The sequence below is a fragment of the Neoarius graeffei genome, chromosome 10, assembly GCF_027579695.1.
Source record: "Neoarius graeffei isolate fNeoGra1 chromosome 10, fNeoGra1.pri, whole genome shotgun sequence".
Lineage (NCBI taxonomy): Eukaryota > Metazoa > Chordata > Actinopteri > Siluriformes > Ariidae > Neoarius > Neoarius graeffei.
In genome coordinates, this window is record NC_083578.1 from 81,287,779 (window position 1) to 81,303,218 (window position 15,440).

Here is a 15,440-nt window from a genome sequence, read left to right on the forward strand (position 1 = left end):
AGGGCGGGACATGACTGAATGGGTGTTTCTGATTTGTCAGCTGTCGTCCTTACACCGCACGGCATGCCCCAAGCGTTTACAACACAGAATTCCAGGTTCTCCGCTCCAAAATCGGCAGCTTCAAAACGATTGATTTTTTTTTTTTTTAACCGACAACCAAAAAAAAAAAATTAACCGGTTGACGTTGATTCAGTCAACCACTGGTCAAACGGTCATCGGTTAACATCCCTAGAAGGGGGTCAATTTATTCATTATGCTTCTCATTTTGGAGCAAGTTTGAGGATTTGAAAATGACACTTGCTAAATAACTCCATCCCTTATTTTGGTTTTGCGGAAAGACATGTTGGTTAACTTGAAGAATATATTTTTTTTTTTTTTTAAATTTACACCCTTACTGTTTCAAAAAGAATGAAAAGATGCATCCCTTTTCCTTTAAAATTCTGCTTAGGAATGAACTTCGTCCTGACTTCTTGGTCTCGAGGCATTTACGACTTCCTGGTTAGGACAATTTTATCAATGCACGTTAAGTCACTTTTGAAACAGTAATGGTGTCAACTTTCAGAAAATGCGATTGGGACTTGTAAAAACGCGTTGTTTCTCCCATTTTTGGGCTATCGCCACTTGTACGTACAACACTGAAAGGGATTTACAGTGCCAGATTCATGAAGTGTGCCAACATGACTTTCCAAATAAGGGTAGTAGCTCACTGGGCTGCGACAGCCTGCGACTAGTTGGAGACACAACAATTGCGATAAAATATGCGAATTCGTGACAATTTTCACTTGGAATCACACTGAATTGAGATTCGTATATTCTACCGCAATTGCTGTCTCCAACTATTCGCAGGCTGTCGCAGCCCGGCTTTCCCTCGGCAGGCACGGAAGTAGAGGAAGCCTCACGGAAACTGACGTGAGAAGGGTTCGCGACGGCTTTGTGACACCAGCGACGCATTTGCGGCTATTTTGAGAGAAATTCTGTCGCACGAATTTTTTGAACATGTTCAAAATTTCAGCGACGAAGGAGCGACACTTTGCGATTCATGCGAGGAAGCCCCGCGAATGTTTCAAGACAATTTTGAAACTCTGTCGCGAATGACGTTCGCAAGCTGTCGCAGCCCAGTGAGACACTGGCTTCAAAAACAAAATGAGAGCTGTAGGTACTTGGTGTCATTTTCAAATCCCTAAACATGCTCCAAAATGTGAAGCAAAATTGATAAATTGACACCCCCCCCCCAAAAAAAAAAGTTTGAATATTTTGGCATTCTGGAATCATTCAACACGACAGACTGCGAAAGCGGTCTCGTGTGCTGGTCGCCATCAGCATGGCAGATTGCTATTCTAGTCTCATAGTAGTAGGGAAACCTGGACTGTATATGCCGATTGGTTGAAAAGTCGGATTCCCCGGGGTTTCCTCTGACGCAATTTAGATAAACACAAACGTTATGTTAATTCGGGTTACGTATCTTTCAGTAAATATTAGTGGATAAAATGCATAGTTATCGGTGTTCAGTTTATTGTTGTAAGGGTTGTGTGTTCTTGAAACAGAACTGCTCTAGTTTCCAACAGTACCAAATACATCACTATGGTGCATGCACACACACACACCTTCACTCTATTTTCTTTTAAAATTGTGTACTGGTTTATACTGAATTTATTACAATTACTTAGTGTTAATGGTATTTCTTATACAGTACAGCAGTCATGCAGTGGTGAAAGAGTTACTATTAAAATTTTTGCCGGGAAGCCTTTGGCAAGTTGACATAGAACAACCCAATTGTCAAGTTAATAACCATGTATAAATTTACTGCTGAATCGAAATGCATTTCTATTAACAAGTAGCTGTTACTTAAAATGAAAACTGAAAATAAAATCTTCATTTTAAAAGAGGAGTTTGGGCAAAGTGGGAACTTTAAGTGACGCCCACTTACGAAGCTGATTCAGAAGACTCGGAGTGTTCCAAGTTTTATCAAGAATGCTGTTAGGAATTTAAAACAAAATATTTCATAGTTTCATATTTCATAGGAGTAATGTCTAAACTCTTCGAATAGCATACAAAACCTTTGGCTGGTAGCGTAAAAAAAAAATTTATATGTATATTAGTGCTGTCAAGCGATTAAAATATTTAATCGCGATTAATGTCGCGACTGTCATAGTTAACTCGCGATTAATCGCAATTTAATCGCACATTTTTGTCACATGAAAAACCATTGTAATTCTCTTATCAGCATAAAAAAGTGAATGGGCTTGCTCACCGTTCGAACTACGGGGGTACTCGGGGGATCCGAGATCCCCTGAAACAGACATGAGATCCCTTGAAAACATGATTTGGGAAATGTTGGGGGGGTCTCTAAAATATTGGCAAAATGATGTTTACTGACATAGCAATCGTGTGTAACGGGAAGCATTTGCATATCCGAAGTGAGCGCGCGATGGAGAGCCGCACTCTGAGACAAGCGCAAGCACCCCCCCAAGGGAAAATAAGGGACCCCCCGAAAATATCGGCATAGTTCGAACACTGGTTGTACCAATGTTTTTTTTTTTTATTGCAGAGCATAACACGTCTTGTCACAGCCACTGCAAAGTGGAGCTGGAGCCGCCGATGGGAAAACGAAACCTAAAGCCGAGCACCGTGGCTCTTCGGGGGAGGGCAGAGGACTCTGGCTGTGCGGGGCGTGGCATCATGTCACAGAGCGTTAATCTCGCGACAAAAAAAATTATCGCCGTTAAAATTGAGTCAAGTTAACGCGTTAATAACGCGACATTTTTGACAGCACTAATATAAATAAATAAATAAATAAATAAGTAAATAAATGGGTGCATCAGTTGCCCTCACTTTCATAAAATCTGATGCATTTTTGTCTGGGTGTTCCTTTTCACCAATAAAGACATCCTGTAAAATTTTTTGACTGTATTCAAAAGTCTAATGGTGGCACCATGAGGTTCATTTTTTGCCAAAAAACGCTTATTTTGTTTCCGCGTAAGGTTTGAATCACAATGTTGGACTCCATTTATTGATTTCCTGTGACCCAGAGATCATGTTAAGAACCTTCGCAAGGGATTGAGAAGCATTAATGTGATTCATAATACATTTGTATTGTTTAAAAGTAGTTGAACAATGATTCAATGAACAGCTAAAACTCAAACTGTGCTTGATAATATATTTAGAATATGTACTAAAAATATGTATCTAAGACATTTGGTACAGTATACTCTATAAGGTGCCATAATGTTTCATGAAAAGTGATTGAAATTTTGTCATAAAAGTCATAAAATAGCAGCTTTTTCCATAACTTTGAGCTCCTGGTGCCACCATTACACTTTTGAATTTTGTCAAAATATTTCACCCAGCGTGTTTTCTTACCAAAAGGAACATAAAAACAAATATGCATCATGATCGGAGGAACTTTTCATTTTTAGGGGGCAACTGATGCACCCTAATATATACATATATATATAAAAATAAAAGCCAAGTTTTCATTCAGAGTCGAGCTTCAATTTGGAAAGCACTTATTGGATCTGTCTGGAAACAGAGAAAGGTATTAGCGTATCTAGAGCTCACAAAAGGAAAACCATCATTACGCCACTGCCTACAGATTATCCTTCTGCAAAGAAGCAGCACTTTAATCTAAATGAAAATCTCTGACATTGAGGTTTAAAAAAAAAAAAAAAAGTCCAAAGCTAAAACATTCATTTTGGGCTCAAACCATCATCATGTCTTGAGTGAACAGAAATAATTACTCGAAAGACTGATGATGGAATTAAAGAGAAATACAGCTGAGAACGATGATGATGCAAAGTGAGCAAGAATGAGTGCATGCAATTTCTCTAACCTTGTCCAAATCTACAAAAAAAAAGAAAAAAAAGGGGGGTATATAAAAAGACACATACTTTTCTGGCTTCTTCTAGATCTTGCTGGAGCTTATCCTTCTCTAGACCCAGTTCAGAGATCTGCTCCAATAGTCTACCGTTGGCTCGGTTTGACTCCTAAAGAGAACAAAACACACACGGACATAAAAAAAAGAAAAACACACGGTGAGCTAACTGAATGCACGCTCTAAATTTAGTCTGTACAGATACTTCAATTCAATTCACAACCCACAGGTAGCTGTCTTTTTTTATATAAAACACGCCTGCATTGTTTCATCTTCGATTTGTTAAACCACACTGAGATTTGTAAGCAGTGATCATTTTCCTTACTTGTGATACGGCAGTAATACGTTCAAGCTTGTCAGGTCACAAACAATCTAGTGCGAATACTTCTTAATAGTGCGTTTCAGAAACAATCACCTCCCTCTTCCACACCATGGCCAGTTACGTAGATAGAATAAACGAACCCTAGCCTGTTGTACAGAAAGCAAAAGCCAGGTCCGGTCCCAGAGCGCTACACTCTGGTGTATTGTGCTTAGACAGCGGAACCCAACCGTGTGTGCAGTGGTTTATAACATGGTTGATTTATATATAAAAAAAAGACCTGTAGCTGAGAGCTCAGGTCATCTTTCTGTGCCAGTAAGCTCTCCTGTTCACTGCGTCTCTGCTGCAGCTCCACGTTCAACGCCATGCTCTGCTCCCTGAGGAGGTTCATCTCCTGAGTCTTCACTGTCTGGATCTGTGATGCGCACACATACACAGGCATATTATATCAGTGCATCAACACCACGGCAAAAAAAATTACCAGTTGTTCACTGATTGCATTTAAACGACTTTGACTTTTCAAACTCTGGGAAATGGACCATGACACAAAAATGAGTTTTAATCACTAAAATGTCAACATGGCTAAAAATGTGAATGGGGGATGAAAAACAGAGCAAGAGTAACTACATTCGAGCAAAGTAGCACATCAGAAGGAAATCTTTAGATGAAAAATATCTTTAGGTCACCCCGTCATGTTTTATTCCTCTTATCACACAAATTCGCCGAGAATTATTTATTTATTTATTTGAAATTTGTGAACGCCATCCTAGTTACTAGAGCACTGGTATGAGGGTCAATACCAGCAATAAATAAATAAATAAATAAATAAATAAAAAATATGGACTGAATGAAAACGAGAAAAAAGGGAAAGACTGGAACTGGAAACGTATTCTTAGAACGGCAAACGTGCAAATAAAGAAACTTGACTTTTTTTTTTTCTTTTATTAGGATTTATTATATTCATACCGTATACTTCTGAAAAAGTGAAATTGTGAAGCTTTTCAGTTAAATATATAGAAATAAACAAACCAGTGTTCAGTGGTTATCAATATCGACTGAAACGCAAAGTTTCAGTTTTGTTTCATCCATGTCAGAAAAGATAAAACTGTACTGTGCCATCTCCGATGGGAACATTTAATAGGGGCCTGAACGATAAATTCGCATGCCAGTGTTATCAGCCGATATGAGCTAATTGCCGGTAAATTGGCCAGCATCCGCTTTTATAATGGTTAAAGGGGTACCAAATATACAACCCCGATTCCAAAAAAGTTGGGACAAAGAACAAATTATAAATAAAAACGGAATGCAATGATGTGGAAGTTTCAAAATTCCATATTTTATTCAGAATAGAACATAGATGACATATCAAATGTTTAAACTGAGAAAATGTATCATTTAAAGAGAAAAATGAGGTGATTTTAAATTTCATGACAACAACACATCTCAAAAAAGTTGGGACAAGGCCATGTTTACCACTGTGAGACATCCCCTTTTCTCTTTACAACAGTCTGTAAACGTCTGGGGACTGAGGAGACAAGTTGCTCAAGTTTAGGGATAGGAATGTTAACCCATTCTTGTCTAATGTAGGATTCTAGTTGCTCAACTGTCTTAGGTCTTTTTTGTCGTATCTTCCGTTTTATGATGCGCCAAATGTTTTCTATGGGTGAAAGATCTGGACTGCAGGCTGGCCAGTTCAGTACCCGGACCCTTCTTCTACGCAGCCATGATGCTGTAACTGATGCAGTATGTGGTTGGAAAATGCAAGGTCTTCCCTGAAAGAGACGTCGTCTGGATGGGAGCATATGTTGCTCTAGAACCTGGATATACCTTTCAGCATTGATGGGGTCTTTCCAGATGTGTAAGCTGCCCATGCCACACGCACTAATGCAATCCCATACCATCAGAGATGCAGGCTTCTGAACTGAGCGCTGATAACAACTTGGGTCGTCCTTCTCCTCTTTAGTCCGAATGACACGGCGTCCCTGATTTCCATAAAGAACTTCAAATTTTGATTCGTCTGACCACAGAACAGTTTTCCACTTTGCCACAGTCCATTTTAAATGAGCCTTGGCCCAGAGAAGACGTCTGCGCTTCTGGATCATGTTTAGATACGGCTTCTTCTTTGAACTATAGAGTTTTAGCTGGCAACGGCGGATGGCACGGTGAATTGTGTTCACAGATAATGTTCTCTGGAAATATTCCTGAGCCCATTTTGTGATTTCCAATACAGAAGCATGCCTGTATGTGATGCAGTGCCGTCTAAGGGCCCGAAGATCACGGGCACCCAGTATGGTTTTCCGGCCTTGACCCTTACGCACAGAGATTCTTCCAGATTCTCTGAATCTTTTGATGATATTATGCACTGTAGATGATGATATGTTCAAACTCTTTGCAATTTTACACTGTCGAACTCCTTTCTGATATTGCTCCACTATTTGTCGGTGCAGAATTAGGGGGATTGGTGATCCTCTTCCCATCTTTACTTCTGAGAGCCGCTGCCACTCCAAGATGCTCTTTTTATACCCAGTCATGTTAATGACCTATTGCCAATTGACCTAATGAGTTGCAATTTGGTCCTCCAGCTGTTCCTTTTTTGTACCTTTAACTTTTCCAGCCTCTTATTGCCCCTGTCCCAACTTTTTTGAGATGTGTTGCTGTCATGAAATTTCAAATGAGCCAATATTTGGCATGAAATTTTAAAATGTCTCACTTTCGACATTTGATATGTTATCTATGTTCTATTGTGAATACAATATCAGTTTTTGAGATTTGTAAATTATTGCATTCCGTTTTTATTTACAATTTGTACTTTGTCCCAACTTTTTTGGAATCGGGGTTGTAATATATACAGTTGCTGATGTGACAAAGTAACGTATTCTTAAGTATTCCATCAAATTTATATACTAGAAAACAACGAAATATCTTGGTAATTGTAAATATAATAGTCGGTACGCTAAACGGCACAAGAGTCGCCATTTTTAAAAGACCGTGACGTCAGCGCTACCCACTGCACTAGGAGAGAAGCGTGTAATCATGGCGTCGGGCGCATCAAGTGAAAGCGACAGCTCTGTCAAATCATACGAAGAGATCCCGCAAGACGCACTGCAAGCAGGCTATGGCTTAGAAGGGTACCAGTTTGAACCAGTTTGTGTAGCCGATCACTTGCAATTCATCCTACTTTCCGATTCACACGTGCTAGTCCCAACCTCAATGAGCCAACACAACTGGGCACATACATACGTCATGAGTGTTACGCAGAGAAAATGAACGTGCATTCTGATTGGATAAAATTAATATCATGGCGGGCTGTTCAAACTGCGGAAATAGTTTGCTCGAGCTACTTTCAAAACACTATAACTTTCCAACCTTAGAACAAAAAAAAAAAAAACTTTTGTAAGTCTTGAATAAGGTTCGTTAATGTGTGTTTTATTGTTATATTTACTCTATATATTGCCCTCTGTTCCCCTTTAATAAAGGATACTGCAGATGGACCCTTTAACCTTGAGTGTTGTCATTGTGCAGTTTGTCCACCAGAGGGCACACTGCAACTCCACTGTTGGCAACACACGTCACAGCAAGTGTTGCCAGGCAAAACAAACCTCGCCCGACCTTGACCTGATTACCCCAAAAAATTTAATCAGGTGATCTACAGACCACTGCCCACCTCGCCTGAAAATTTGGAGTCAGTCGGTGCAACTGTCTAGACGCTAGATTGTTAACACACAAACAAACCGCACTGATTACGATACCTCGCCCCGCTTACTCAAGCGTCGGCGAGGTAACAATCAGCTGACCCAAGCAGAGTTGCAACAGCGTGTCGAACACATGAAAACAATCAGCTATTTTTTTTTTTAAAAGTCAGTTTCAGCTGTACACATAATTAATGCCATATATGGTCCAATTGTATTTTATTTTTAACTGAATTTGTTTTTAGTTAAATTCTTATATAAATAAAGTAGCCTAAAGTTTGTAATATTAACACTCCATATATCCTATATGTGTGTGATGATGGATTAAACATTTTTCTTCTCTAATTAAATAGGCTATACCTAAAAATATACAACCAATACGAGTGTGCATGTTTCCAGATGAATAATTATGTAGTTATGTAACTAGCCTAATTAGAATAATTGTGTTGTGTACATGTGTAATTTTTATTTTAAACGTACATTTAGTCTTGAATATTTCTGTATTATTCACAATATGTTTAATAAACTTGTATTAAAAATATTGTGAATAATACACTTTTTTTTAATCCTACGATCCAGACCCCAGTTACGGACCCCGGTTACGGACCTCTGGCGACTCGCTCGTTCACAACAACAAACATCGTAACAATTTTTGTCAACATTTATTTTCGCATTTCTCAGGAGAATAGCATTAATTTTACAGCATGGATAGCGATAACGACAGTCTTCACAGCGAAAGCGAGTTTTACTACCCTGAGGAAGAAGAAATAAAAGAAAACATTTCAGGAGAAAGCTAAAAACCTCTAACTGTTGCTAACGCTGAGCAAAAACATGGCTGAATCCTGAATGACTCAATTTTGTATAAATAGGGGACTACATAGGCGGCAAAATGTAGTTTTTTTTTCCTGCCATGGAAGTGCACTTGTATACCGAGGAGGAAGCAATTTGCATTACAGCCGTGAATGAGGATTCAAAATAGCGGCTCGGCTCTCCCTTTCGGACGCTCTCGTTTTCTGTTAGAATTTGGTAAAGAAAAAAATAAATATATTATTTACCAGGCGGCACGGTGGTGTAGTGGTTAGCGCTGTCGCCTCACAGCAAGAAGGTCCTGGGTTCGAGCCCCGGGGCCGGCAAGGGCCTTTCTGTGTGGAGTTTGCATGTTCTCCCCGTGTCCGCGTGGGTTTCCTCCGGGTGCTCCGGTTTCCCCCACAGTCCAAAGACATGCAGGTTAGGTTAACTGGTGACTCTAAATTGACCGTAGGTGTGAATGTGAGTGTGAATGGTTGTCTGTGTCTATGTGTCAGCCCTGTGATGACCTGGCGACTTGTCCAGGGTGTACCCCGCCTTTCGCCCGTAGTCAGCTGGGATAGGCTCCAGCTTGCCTGCGACCCTGTAGAAGGATAAAGCGGCTTGAGATAATGAGATGATGAATGAGATATTATTTACCAGCTTAAGGTCGGTCCGTATGGTGAAATACCGTGACCTCGGCCTTAAATACTGACCTCGGCCCAGAGGGCCTCGCTCAGTACTTTCAAGACCTCGGTCACGGTATTTCATGATACGGACCTCCCAGCTAGTACAGAACATTCACAATATCGATATTATCGGCCGACAACCCCCAAGAGGTGGTTATCAGCCAATAATATTGGTTATTCGAGACCTTCTGTATCGTTATCGGTGCCAAAAATCCCTAATATTTAATGCTGTTGAGCCTCCATGAACCAAGTTAGTTCATGTTATCACTTATGTTACAGCAGCCGGGTGGATGGGTGGATGTCCTGGAGACCTGTTTGTGGTGAAAATCTATTGTAATTTTGCAGTGAAAGTATAATCTGTAGAACAAGGATGAAGACGACGATATGGAGGCGGAGGAGGAAAGGAGGATGAAATTAGAATAGCATTCTAGCAGTATGCTCATAATAATAATGTTGAAATCCTTGCTACTTGAGCTCTTTTTAAAGAATTTACATCATGTCAGTATTAAAGTCACTGCACATTTATGACCCCTCACCGAATCCAGGGACGCATGTCGGCCGAAACGAATCCGAGATAATCGCAAAAGAAGCATTTTTTTTTTTCGAAATTTGTGATTTTTGTTTTTTTCCATCATGTGCAAGTTGAGATCTTGAAGAATGCAATCAGTATTTCAGATAATAGATTGTTTTGTTGGAAAAGCATACATTTTTTGTTGCAAATTGTCTCGTTTTTGTCAGGACTGTAGCCTGCTTGGGGGGGGGGGGGGGGGGGGTAAATTACCATATGGGCCATTCACATGATGATTTAAGTCTTTTGTTTTGTTTTTTCGCGAATCAGCTGTATGATACAAGCTGAGCTCGTGGCTACTTAACCTGCATACAGGCATGTAATTTCACTATGGAATGAGCAAGCTAAACAGAGCGCAGAGGAGCTGAAACACCGCGAAGCAAACAGACGCACGGTATTTACATCGGAGATCACCATTTCTAGCAAAAAAAAAACGCAACCTCGTTTTCCAGATTGAATGGAATACTTGAATGATCGGATGATACACGGACCATTCTAGGATTACTTTCCATCGGAGGCATTGGTGTGTGCAAGGCGCCGTTTCTCTTTCTGATGGGGTAAGTTTATTAATCTAAGGCTGTGTGGTTATTTTTGCATGTAACGGAGAGTGTTGTGGTTTGGTTAAGCCTAGGTCACAACCGGACGTACCATTTTTTGGCCGTGCGATTTTTGGCGTTTCCCAAATCGCTGCGTTTTTTTTTTTTTGTTCATGGAGAAAGACACGCGTTGGCCTTAAGTTTGTCTTGCAACCTGAAAAAAACGTAAGCGCCAGTAGAGTTTGTTTGGCATGACAAAGAACCTCTGCGGCCGGTCTGCGGCTCAAAAATCAGCACGTCACACGCGCGCTCTCGTGCGTTTCATGCGCGCTCTCGTGCGTTTCTTGCATGTAGACCGGCCGTAGGAGCGCGTACTGTACGGCCGGTTGTGACCGAGGCTTTACATGAAACTAGTGTCGTGTTAGTTGTGTCATCATCGTGCTATCTTTCTTTCTTACAGTGTGAGTAATTTTTCAACCACAAAGCGTTAAAGTATACTTTAGGACTTATTTTTGTACTTCATAATTGTTTTGGGCATACTTTGCATGGAAGGAAAATTGACGTGGTGATTTGTTTACATGAAAGTAGCATCGTGCTAGCTCGTAGGGGGTAGGGCTTTCCTTAATGTCATGCAAATGAGCACCATTATGTGCCCGCCCTACACCCAGAGTAGCTGAGATGGAAAACTTTGAGGGCGATTTTCTCCCTTTCCTGTTTTAAGAAGTATACACTTTCAAAAGGCCACACATTCTTCAAATATTGTCAGATCTCCACATGGAAGGCATCATTGGAAAGCTTAGAAACTGTACTTTCTGAATCTGTCAATAACTCAAAATGCCCCCAGGCAGACATGTCCCTGGATTCTGGATTTGGGCACATTTTTAACTTGTATAAACCAATCACTTCTTTGACCGACTAGTTACCAATTCAGCCTCCCCCACCCCCCAGGAGATAAACAACTCTGAGCACCACCTCCAAGCGGTCATATCATAATTACTGTAATTCTGACATGACGTGAAGGCACTGTTATGACTGCGATGACCGTAATCAGCGTTGTCATACTGAGATGTTGATGGGAATGGATGATGACTACTAAGAACACTGGAATATGGATAGCACTCGTCGAGCTGTACCTGTTCTAGGGCGGCTAGGTTAGTCCTGAGAGCCTCATTCTCACTCAGCATGCCCTCCACCTGCTCCTGACTCACCGCACTCTGACATGCTACCTGCAGCTCCACCGAACGCCCCACACAGCCACAGAGAGAGGGAAAGAAAGACACAACAGAAAAAGAAAAAGGTGACATTTGAGTGACACAGGACAAGAAAGAAGGAATACGGATCGGGGGGTGTAGGTGATGCAAGCCCGAGACAAAAAGGAAGGGATAAAAACCAGAAAAGCCAAAGAAACTGCTGAAAGGAGAAGAGAGTCTTAGAAGTCAAACAGACACACGTCCAACCTCAAAAAAAAAAAAGTAGCGATAAAGCACAGAGGCCAGCTCTTCGTTTTAATCTCTTCGAGCTGCCCATCACAGCCAAGCCCTTAATTAAGATCGGTGCCCTCGCCCAGGAGTGACAGTGACGATGCCCATATCAGGTATTTAGGCAGGCAGACAGACAGACACTGAGCATCATCCCAAAGAAATCTACAGCCCGAACACGCCTCACAGCCATACTAATCTTTAATAATTCAGCTAATCTTTAGCACACTCCTTCATTAAAACAAGCAGGCCTCCTGACGACGCGAAAAAGTTGAGCAAGTTTTCGTTTCGGAACACAACGAGAAACAGCTGTCTCAATCACAGCATGCTGTCAGCCAGACAGTTGTCTCTTACGCTGTGTTATCATATAAACAGCCGACTGAAACGTTGACGTGTTTCAGTGGAGCAGAAAACAGTGCAACTTTTTTTTTTTAAGTGCTTAAATTTTTCCCCTGACGCTGATTAGAAACAACTCACTTCTGTAACCGTGTCCTATATGGTCAAAAAGTTTGCATAAAAATTATATAACCGGGAAATTCATTCAAGTTTTGACATCAAGTCATTAAACACAGGAATCGTTCTCCGCATTAACACAAACAGACACAACCGATTGCGCTGCCATGGTTATGATAATGACCATCTGTCTGTCTATGTGTGTGTCCCCCCCCCCCACTTCCAGCTGAATTCATGCAAAACCTCAGACCATATAAATAAATAAATAAATAAATAAAGATCAATCATGCTGAACTTTAAAATGGAGCAATAGACCAAGGTTTGACTGTAAAGCGCTGTGAAGTGTGAATGAACCTCCTCGTGTAAAACGAGATACAGGCCTACAGTGAAAACAGACGTGATGTTTACCTGATCTTTGAGTGCATGGAGAGCAATCTCGTGCTCTTTCTGCTTGCTCTGCAACTGCTCCTTGAGCTCAGCAACATTCTGTCAGACAGACAGACAGACAAACACACGAGACATGGATTAAGAGCTCAGGGTTTTGTACGCCATCCCTCGCTTACATATTTGTACCTGGTGAGTGGACAAATCCCTTCTCTCTTCACTCAAGTAACAGAAACAATCCCTTTGTGAAGTTGGCACTCAAAGGAAACACAGTGTGTGTGTGTGTGTGTGTGTGTGTGTGTGTGTGTGTGTGTGTGTGTGTAGTAGGGCTGGGCGTTGGGATGATAATATCGATATTGTGATAAATTATGCCATGATACTAGGGCTGTAATGATACACCCAACTCACGATTCGATTCATATCGCGATTTTTGACCCACGATTCGATACGCCCACGATTTTTTTTTTAATGTTTTTTTAAAGTAGTAAATTTGACTTATTAACATTTACTTACTTACATTAACTATTTAATAACAGATAATTCAGACCACTGCAGAGAATGAGTAATATGTATGCAAAAATGAACAAATGTATATCCAAAGATTGTTTTATTTCTCAAAATAATACTGTTGAGCCGGAAGCTCTGTTTTTTTCGGTTCTGAAAAAGTCATTTTTCCAAATCGTGTAAATCCGTTAAGATTTTTTTTGGGGGGGTGGCTCTCTCACTGTCTCACTCTCATAGGGCCAATGATTTTCTGTGATCGCGGAAAACAGATGGAAATTACGGAATTTTTATGGTGAAACGTTGCTCGCGTGTCAAAATGTAACTGCCGCAGAAGGCTTCTGCCCAAGCAGACATGCCTTCAGTGTTGCCAGATATTGCTAACGTTTTCCACCCCAAAATATGTTCAAAACCAGCCAAAAAGCACCTAAACCCGCCCAATCTGGCAACACTGCATGCCTTTCCGGTCAAGTGATTGTGATTGGCTTGTGGCACACCTAGCCAGCCAATGAGCTGCTTGTTTACAGATTCGCTCCCCGCATCGCAACCAGAATGGCGACCGCTTAAAAGAAATGAATGCTCTGCCAGTGGCGAGTGTGGACGTTGCGTGACTCGCAGAAGATTGTCGCAGGTCGGCGAAAAAACGACTTACTAATAGATATAAAAAATAAAAGTAATTTAAGTAAGTTTAAAATGTAATTTAAATAAAAAGTAAAGTATTCATAAATTGAAGTTTGGAAGCGCCTCTGTTTTTGGGCTGAGGAGAAGTTTGAAAGGGTGTACCGCGATTCTGCCTTCTTGTATCGCGATACGGATCGTGGCTCTGCGTATCGCGATTTCGATACGCATATTGTTACAGCCCTACAAGATACACTGAGATATTGTGGATATCATGATTGGGGGGGATCTAAAAGTGATGGGAAGAGCCTGACGCCATGTTCAAATTTTGTATTTGATTTTTTTAAGTGTTAAAAAAATAATTTTTTAAAAATTCAAATGTTAAACGTAAATGTAAAATCGTTAGTATTTTAAATGTTATTTTATTATAATTATAAACTGATGATTTTACAATCAAGTTTTGTACAGAATCTTTAAATCTTTAATTTATTTACTTAGAAACTGTAAAAAAAAAAAAAAAAAATTTTTAATTTTTTTTTAACAATTTCAAAAATAAATGAACAAACAAGATCAACTGTGAGCTACTGCTCGCTTGCATATCCCCCCCGCTCTCGCTTATATCAGAACGCGAGCAATCGAACGAACAGGACATTTATTATGAATGTTGACTTCAACAAATACTTAACTCTGAAACAAGTAAGTAAAGAGCAGTGTCTCTCCTCAGGGGTTTCAAACAGCATCCTGGTAAAATGTCATTCTGAAATAGCATTTTGCTTCTTGAAATAGCGTCAAAATCCACCCTATATGTTTCGTAAATACATTCAGTTGGTAAACAGGAAGTCGATGTGCAACAGACCTGAAAACGGTATACACGGTATAGAACCCCAAGCTGAAGCTCGGGACCAAATATCAAGCAGTTGTGATTTGTAGTTGCTGAGAAAAGTGTTAGGAAAATTTTGTAAATCTACGCTATAGGTTTCGTAAATACATTCAGTCGGTAAACAGGAAGTCGATGTGCGACAGACCTGAAAAAGGTACACGCGGTATAGAACCCCAAGCTGAAGTTTCGTACCAAGTGGCTATGATTTGTGGTTGCTGAGAAAAAGGGTGTTTCAGATGGACGGACAGAGGTAAACCAGTATAATAATAATAATAATCAGGTTTATTATAAAGCCCTTTAAAAACAACAGTTGACCAAAGTGCTGAACAGTCCAACTAAGTAAAGAGTCAAACATATGGCCTAAAAGCAGATCAAGGACACAGAAAGGGATACACACTACACAGATCTCATGGATGTGTGCGGATGTAAGAGAGCTGCTATATAGGGTGGAGGCAATCCTTTCAGAGATTTAAAAACAAATAACAGAATTTTAAAAGTTTATCCTAAAGCGCACAGGGAGCCAATGAAGAGACTTAAGAACAGGAGTGATGTGCTCTCGCTTGCGTGTTCTGGTCAGGAACCGTGCCGCGGCGTTTTGAACGAGTTGAAGCCTTGACAAAGAGGAGCAGCTAAGAGCAGCGTAGAGTGCGTTGCAATAATCAAGGCGG

General features: G+C 40.5%; 1 protein-coding gene across 3 annotated transcripts in view; it reads right to left on the reverse strand.

Annotated features, from left to right (window-relative positions):
• The window catches only part of gripap1 (GRIP1 associated protein 1), a 259,951-nt gene that overhangs the window by 179,419 nt on the left and 65,092 nt on the right, over positions 1–15,440 (reverse strand). The window contains exons 14-17 of one of the 3 annotated variants that reach the window (XM_060932398.1): positions 12,798–12,875; positions 11,592–11,684; positions 4,471–4,605; positions 3,888–3,983 (exon numbers count right to left, since the gene is read on the reverse strand). In XM_060932398.1, coding sequence (XP_060788381.1) covers positions 3,888–3,983; positions 4,471–4,605; positions 11,592–11,684; positions 12,798–12,875 — 402 coding nt within the window. Of the gene's footprint in view, positions 1–3,887; positions 3,984–4,470; positions 4,606–11,591; positions 11,691–12,797; positions 12,876–15,440 lie in introns of all 3 variants that reach the window. The other 2 variants (XM_060932397.1, XM_060932399.1) reach the window with 2 other exon arrangements.